Source organism: Equus caballus, chromosome 1 (assembly GCF_041296265.1).
Source record: "Equus caballus isolate H_3958 breed thoroughbred chromosome 1, TB-T2T, whole genome shotgun sequence".
Lineage (NCBI taxonomy): Eukaryota > Metazoa > Chordata > Mammalia > Perissodactyla > Equidae > Equus > Equus caballus.
In genome coordinates this window covers 28733508-28740681 of record NC_091684.1, presented here as the reverse complement: position 1 = coordinate 28740681, position 7174 = coordinate 28733508, and the positions used below count along the sequence as shown (strand labels likewise).

The 7174-nt window shown below is 48.9% G+C and overlaps 1 protein-coding gene and 2 long non-coding RNA genes across 4 annotated transcripts; 1 reads left to right on the top strand and 2 right to left on the bottom strand.

Annotated features, from left to right (window-relative positions):
- Nucleotides 1–723: 723 nt before the first annotated feature.
- Nucleotides 724–2352, bottom strand: LOC138915601 (uncharacterized). Its single transcript, XR_011421631.1, has 2 exons — nucleotides 2184–2352; nucleotides 724–977 (listed from the first exon to the last, which is right to left on the bottom strand). It is a non-coding gene; the product is annotated as an uncharacterized lncRNA (long non-coding RNA).
- A 37-nt stretch (nucleotides 2353–2389) lies between these two features.
- On the bottom strand, nucleotides 2390–3644 carry LOC138915596 (uncharacterized). The gene is made up of 2 exons (XR_011421628.1): nucleotides 3458–3644; nucleotides 2390–2676 (listed from the first exon to the last, which is right to left on the bottom strand). It is a non-coding gene; the product is annotated as an uncharacterized lncRNA (long non-coding RNA).
- A 73-nt stretch (nucleotides 3645–3717) lies between these two features.
- On the top strand, nucleotides 3718–7084 carry ELOVL3 (ELOVL fatty acid elongase 3). 2 transcript variants are annotated; one of them, XM_001499143.6, is made up of 4 exons: nucleotides 3718–4195; nucleotides 5112–5243; nucleotides 5915–6066; nucleotides 6318–7084. In XM_001499143.6, the coding sequence occupies exons 1-4, from the start codon at nucleotides 4095–4097 to the stop codon at nucleotides 6743–6745; spliced, it is 813 nt and encodes a 270-aa protein (XP_001499193.3). In that variant the 5' UTR covers nucleotides 3718–4094; the 3' UTR covers nucleotides 6746–7084. The 2 variants fall into 2 exon arrangements, with proteins under 2 accessions (XP_001499193.3, XP_005602333.1); XM_005602276.4 differs by having other exon boundaries at nucleotides 3801–4195; nucleotides 5167–5243.
- The last annotated feature ends 90 nt before the right edge of the window (nucleotides 7085–7174 follow it).

The following is a 7174-nucleotide window of genomic DNA, read 5'->3' as shown; positions in this document are numbered from 1 at the left end:
GACTAGTCTTACTCCACTGGTAGAAACACAATACTGGCAGGCAGTTTGGGTCAAGTCCTGTGGGTGGAAGACAAAGAAGAAAAGGGTTGTCCCTGTCTGAAACAGATTAGGCTTTGGCAGGGCAAGTGACTTTAGAGCTAGGAGCAAACAATGACTAACATTTGTCCGGGTGAGAAAAAGATGTCTGGGGAGAGGGAACAATATAGAGAGAGATAAGGGAGTTGAAAACCCTAAAAATATAGTACTTGTGTTATGGAGTTGTGACTCTTCCATTACAGCTAAAATGTAGAATGCTGGGGCTGAGGGATGATGGGACATTGGCTGGAAAGGAAGGGCCAGGACTAACCTCAGGAATTTGACCTTTGTCCGGAAGATTTTTTTGTTTTTAAAAAGGAATGACATGAGCTAATGTGTGTTTTAGAAACACCTTTCTGGCAGCTAATCAGAGGTAGATTTGGGGACACTGGAGTCTATAAGATGAGCCTATCTGTGTCATTAGCCACTTATCAAGGGTCAGAGATAGGACTAAGGATAAACTTTTTGTGTAGTATGCACATTAACTCTTTATCTGTCCCACATAAAACTATATTCCCATTTCATGGCTGTCCTTTTAAAAATTTTTAAATTATGGTAAAATATACATAACATAAAATCTACCATCTTAACCATTTTTATGTGTTCAATTCAGTATTGTTAAGTACATTCACACTATGGTGCAACCAATCACCAGATCATGACTTTCCTTTATTTTAATTTAATTGAGTTTCATTAAAAAAGAAGTTGAAATTTCTACAAATTCACTTTTTCTGGTAATAATTACTGATGTTTGCTCAATCCTTTACATCGTATAATGCTCTTTAATATATATGATTTCATTCGATCCTCATAAACATCTTTCTGAGGTGGATACTGTCCCCATTTTACAGAGGAGAAAGGTGAGATCCAGAGATAAAAAGACCGGACAAGCTTGCTGTGTCCTGGAGAAACAAAGAGTGTCGTCCAGATTTGTAGGCTGAGGATTTCATCCATTCAATAATTCATGCAACAGATATTACCTGATGACCTACCATAAGCTCAGTGTTACGAGAATGACGTTGAGCAAAATAGATATAGTGTCTGCCTTTATGGAGCTCAAGGACTAGTAGGGGAAATAGGCACTCATCAAGAAATAATAAAAATAACAGAGTAATGGTAAACTCTCATTGAAAGAAGGAACTAGCACGCTACGAGAGCAATTCTTATATAATATGGTACCAGACCAAGTCCAAGGGTCAGGGAAGGTTTCCCCTAGGAAGTAATTTCTAGAGATTTCTCTTCTCCTTCCCCTTTTCCAACACCACACCTTCCCCAAGCCTCACCATTAAACTTCACAGGGAAAGACAGTGTAAAATATCTTCATTTAAGAGAAAACAAGGACTGAGTATACATATTCTGTATGCATCTGTAAACCTCCCAAAGTGATTCACCCTAACATTTCCATGTGTCTACTTTACAATACCATTGTAAACTTTCATTGACACTATCTGACTTTCATACTGACGCCAACCTCGTGAGGTAGGCAGGCAAGTACGACTATCTACATTCTACTCATGAAGACTGGGAGTCTCAGAGACATCAGGTAACTTGCCTGAAATCACATGACTGCTTAATGGTGGAGCTGGGATTTGAATCCAGGTCTTGTAACACCTAGACGGTTATTTTTCTTATAATATTCGTTCTTTCATTTATTCATCCATCCACCAAACATGTGCTGATCGCCTTCTGAGTCAGGCTATGAATGGAGCAATCAAGAGCCACTGAAGGGTTTTAAGAAGGAAAGCAGCATGATCCACTTTAAGTTTTAGAGCGCTCTTCTGGATTAGAGGACAGAAAGTGGTGGTTTTCAAAGTATGGTCTGGGGCCACCTCCTGGGTTAAAATCTCTGGGGTTGGGGCTCAGGAATCTTATGATCAGCCAGCTTTGGAAAGAATTGTTTTCTGATTCTAGCACCCTATTAGAGAAGGAGGTGGTGCAACCAATTACCATGACTAACAGAGTGGCTGTGGTAACCCGGTGAGAGGTGAGGCAATACAGAGACAAAGGGATGCCCTTGAGAGTCATTTAGATAGCACGGACAAGACTGTCCACTCCACCCTTCCCTGGACAAGGACTGAGGTTCACGGAAGTGAAGCTGGGATCCTCACCTGGGTCCTCTGGCTCCAGAGCCTGTGGGCTTTGCTGCACATAGCCATTAATAGCCACATCTTCATTTTAAATATTTTATATGTATTCCTCTTAGCACTTGTTTTGCAAATCTCCATGTTATCTCAAACTGCCTTCAAGCTTTGTATTTCTCCCTCACTTTCATAAAGCCTAGGAGAGGAATAAACGACAGACAAGTAAGGCCTTAAAAGTTTTAAAAAGTTTGTTTCGTAGCATTTTTCACAATAGCTAAGACATGGAAGCGACCTAAGTGCCCATTGACTGATGACTGGATCAAGAAGATATGGGGTGGGGCTGGCCCGGTGGCTGAGTGGTTAAGTTCGGGCGCTCCGCTGCAGGCGGCCCAGTGTTTCATTGGTTCGAATCCTGGGCGCGGACATGGCACTGATCGTCAAACCACGCTGAGGCAGCGTCCCACATGCCACAACTAGGAGAACCCACAACGAAGAATGTACAACTATGTACTGGGGAGATCTGGGGAGAAAAAGGAAAAAAAAATAAAAATCTTTAAAAAAAAAAGAAGATATGGGGTATATATATACAATAGAATACTACTCAGCCATAAACAGGATAAAATCGTCCCATTCACAGCAACATGGATGGACTTGAGGGTATTACGTTAGGCGAAATAAGCTAGATAGAGAAAGACAACCTCTCATCTTTCTCACATGTGGAAGATAAACAAACACATGGACAAAGAGAACAGATTAGTGGTTACCAGGGGGAAGGAGGGTTGGGGGGTGGGCACAAAGGGTGAAGTGGCACACCTACAATATGACTGACAAATAATAATGCACAACTGGAATTTCACAGGCTTGTAAACTATCATAACCTCAATAAAAAAATAAAATAGAAAAAAATATTTGTTTCTTTGGGGCTGGGTACACAGACAAGGAAAAAGTAGATTTGATTAGACAAGTACAGCCTGGGGGAGACAAAAGCAGGGCACTCATACCCCAGGAGGCCTCCAGGGAACCTGAAGGCAGTAATCCCAGAAGCCCAGAGGGTGAGCCCATTTCCTCCCCAAGCTAATTATGAGGTATCAGGCTGGAGCAGTTCAGGAATTCGGAAAACCGTAAAGAAACCACAACCTAAACAACCATCTCCCCAAACATCAACGTCAACAACCCTAACAATAAAATTTGTTAAAATTCATCTCCCTCCCACCCACAACCAAACGTGAAGGAGGCAGATGGAATTACGACAGAGGCTCTTTGCTGCCCCTTCCCGGGCCTGATTCATCCGCATTCCAGACCTGGGTTTCCTAGGGTCTCAGGGAGGCGGGAAACTGACATCCCAATTTCTGGATGGGGGCACCAGAGGTTGAGGACACCTCTACTCTTGCCTCAGGTCGGGATTAATGCAAACCGAAGTAAACGCTATAGTTGGCAGGGCCAGAAGAAGACGGGCCTGTCCCGGTACGTGGCAAGGCCAAAAGGGCTAAACCAACCAGCAGGTGGGAGCGCAGGCGCTCGGAGCGAAAAGGATGGGAAAGTGGGCGCGGCGAGGGCCTACGACCGGTATTTGGGATGGGGCCTGCGAGGCGCCTAGGGGAGGCTCCCTTGAGGGCGAGCAATCCGAGAGCGGGCTGCTGCCCAGGGGCGGGACAGGGGCGTGTCTTGGTCGAGATTGGATACCCGCCGGGCGCAGGGAGGGGGCGTCGCGCCGCCTGGCTCCGCCGCTTTGCAATTCCGCCTTGTATACCCCAGTGGCGGCCGCGGAGGAAGCGGGCTGAGCTGCCGCGGCCGGCCTGAATCCGACGCTCCTCCGTTTCCCGCGGAGTTCCTTGATCCTTGGCTCGTTCCGTCCCGCCCCAAGGTTCGCTGTATCCTTGGCCCTCTAACCTCTTTCCCGGCTCCCGAAGCTCTCGACCTCGACGTCTGCAGAACGAAATGGTCACAGCCATGAATGTGTCAGAGGAAACAGGGCAGGTGTTACAGCCCTACAACTTTGAGCTGTTCCAGGACATGAGGCCCTTTTTGGAGGAGTACTGGTGAGACCTGCGGAAGGGGAAGGGCCGTGCCAGGGGCCCGACCCTGATGACTGCTAGTTGGGGTGGTGCGGGGGGAGGCGCTGAACGCCTGCAATGATTTTCTTGGAGAGCAAAGGTATCAGACTCTCCTGTACTGGCTCCACATCTCCGCTGTCCAAGGTGCAAGTGGTGTGGCCCCTCAAAGAGAGTAAAGCTGGGGGAAAGAGAAAAAGGCAGAAATAGAGGATGGGCTGAGGAATGTGGGAGGAGACGGAAACCAAGGGGAAAGAATGTAGTGAGAATTGGCCTCTGAGGAATGGGGGTTATCTGAATTCCTTCTCCCACCCACCTTGGAAGCGACTCTTCTCCGTCCTTCGTGGCCGCGCCTGCACAGTGCTGGCGTCCAGGGACAGCCTGCCCTTCACAATTATCACGATGTTTCCCAAATGCTCCACCGTCCCTGCTGTGGAGAAGGAGGCAAAGCCAGGGAGGTCTTCGAGGATTTCCCCAGGCTCTCTGGCTTTGCCCGAAAGCTTCTCAGAGGTGTTCATGGGCTGTCTTTGTGACCTAAGCAGGCAGAGCTTTTGCCACATTCTTCTTACCCCACGGGGCGTGGGTTGCTTCTAGGCTGGGCCAGCAGCCAAGTCACCCACTCCCAACCCCACTGAGAGAGCAATAAGCATAGAAACCTTGGATGTAGTCCCTGGCCTGTGCTAGGTATTTTATAAATATTAACGGTGTCAGGAGAGGAGTCTTATTCCCCCTTTACAGATAAGGAAACTGAGGCTCAGAGAACTAAGTAGGTTTTCCAGTGTCACACTGCTAGTAAATGGTAGAGTGGGACTCCAACCGAGAGCACTCACCTGGAGAGTTGAGTGGGGATTCCTCTAACCAGCACCCACCCATGGGCCCATCCCCTCTGCCTTCTGCCTGCCAGGGCAGCCTCATTCCTCGTAGTTCTGATCTACCTGCTGCTCATCTTTGTGGGGCAGAACTACATGAAGGCACGGAAGGGCTTCAGCCTGCGGGGGCCTCTCATCCTTTGGTCCTTCTGCCTTGCAGTCTTCAGGTAAGACACTCCTCCCCCGACTTCCCGCCTATCCTGTAGGCTAGAGACCCTCATTTTATCCCTAAAAGCTTTCTAGAAACCTCAGTTGCATCAGCTCTCCAAGCTGCCCCCTAACTCACTCCCTATCCCATCCTCTCAGCTCTAGCTCCCCTCCCCAGCTTCCACCCTTCTCCCATGTTACCCTGTTTTCCTTCTTCCCCAGGCTCCAAGCTGGCAGTCTCTGCTCTCTCGTGCTCATGAAGTCTGTGGACTTCCAACAAATTTCTCCAGCCTCTAATACTCTCAGCATCTAACAGCCTCTCCTAAGACCTTCCAATAACTTCCCCAGCCCCTCCTTCCCAAATTTCCTCCCCCAAACTACTTCGATCTCCCTCATCCTTCCCCCCCCCCGCCCCCCGCCATGCTCCTACCCATCCCAAGAACCCTATTTCCTAACTCACCTTTCAGTCCTGTCCTCCAGCATTCCCTGGTCCTTTCCCAGCCCTCCTCTCCTCTCCATTACTGGTTGGATCTACGAGATTGGGCTCAGGATCTCAGAAGCTGTGACCCATCTCCCCTGGAAGGGTGGAGAGGTGGCGGAGCTTGGGCCAGTGACCTGACCAGGCTGAGGGGGGAGGGGGGATTGGTATCTGGGGATGACCCTTACACCTTTTTCCTCTGTCCCATATCAGCATCCTGGGGGCAGTGAGGACATGGAGCCATATGGGGATCCTGCTACTCAGGGGGAACCTAGGTCAAACTGTGTGCTTCTCCAGCCACATCCAAGATCCCGTAGTCAGATGCTGGTCCTGCCTCTTTCTTTTCAGCAAGATCATTGAACTTGGTGAGTGGCAAGGCTTTGTTTCTCAGGTGCCCAGTCAACTGCATCCCTCCTCAGGGACCCCTCACCCATCACATGGAGAGTCCCTTCCCCACCCCTGGGTCCTAACAACACCTCTCACCCAAGCCCCTGTTCAAACTCTGACATAAAGACGCCTCTCCCCGTCCTGAGAATTTCCCCCATGCCCCCAAATCCAATGCCGACGGTGGTCCCAACACTGGGTGGTATGCCAGCTGTGACTCCCTGTTTCCCAGGAGACACGGCCTTCATCATCCTGCGTAAGCGGCCACTCAGCTTTGTGCACTGGTACCACCACAGCACAGTGCTGCTGTACACGAGCTATGGATACAAGGACAAAGTGTCTTCAGGCGCCTGGTTCATGACCATGAACTACGGTGTGCACGCCATCATGTACACCTACTACACTCTGAAGGCTGCCAAAGTAACAGCTCCCAGGTGGTTGCCCATGCTCATCACCAGCCTGCAGATCCTGCAGATGTTTATGGGAGCCTTTGTTAGCATCCTGAATCACATCTGGAGACAGGATCCGGGATGCCACAGCACATCGAAACAGCTCTTCTGGTCCTGCGTCTTGTATATGACCTATTTCATCCTCTTTGCCCGCTTCTTCCATCAAACCTACCTAATGCCCAAGGTCAAAGCCAAGACCAAGAGCCAATGAAGGGTTGGATAAAAAGAAGGATCCCCAGGCTCTCTCTTCCCCAGGGCACCGAGGGGCTCAGCTTAGGTTTGGGAGAATGGTTAGGACGCCTTCCCTTCATGGTTTCCCCATGGGATGTGTGCCCCACGGTGGTAGGAAGTTATGACAGACAAGAAGCATCACCCCTGGGATGAGGGTGTGATCTAGTACTTTGATATTTCTGTGTCTAATGTGAAGGCCAGGCAGGCCCTAGGATGGGAATGAGACTGAGGAAGATCCCCAGAGCTGAGTTATTTATATTTCTATCCATAAATCTTTCTTCCTCTTGCCCTATTTTTTTAATTAAACATTTCAACGAGGGTTTTGGAGTTTTTGGATTTGAGGGAAGAAGGGGACTGCTGCGATGGGAGAGGGGTGCTGGCAGTGGGATGAGTAGTGGGTGAGATGCCT

Bases quoted from the DNA above. Each gene is read 5' to 3' on its own strand.
- ELOVL3 (XM_001499143.6), top strand. From the start codon at position 4,095: ATGGTCACAGCCATGAATGTGTCAGAGGAAACAGGGCAGGTGTTACAG. The intron at 5,244-5,914 runs GTAAGACACTCC...GTCCCATATCAG, and splicing joins TTCTGCCTTGCAGTCTTCAG to CATCCTGGGGGCAGTGAGGA. The intron at 6,067-6,317 runs GTGAGTGGCAAG...CCTGTTTCCCAG, and splicing joins CAGCAAGATCATTGAACTTG to GAGACACGGCCTTCATCATC.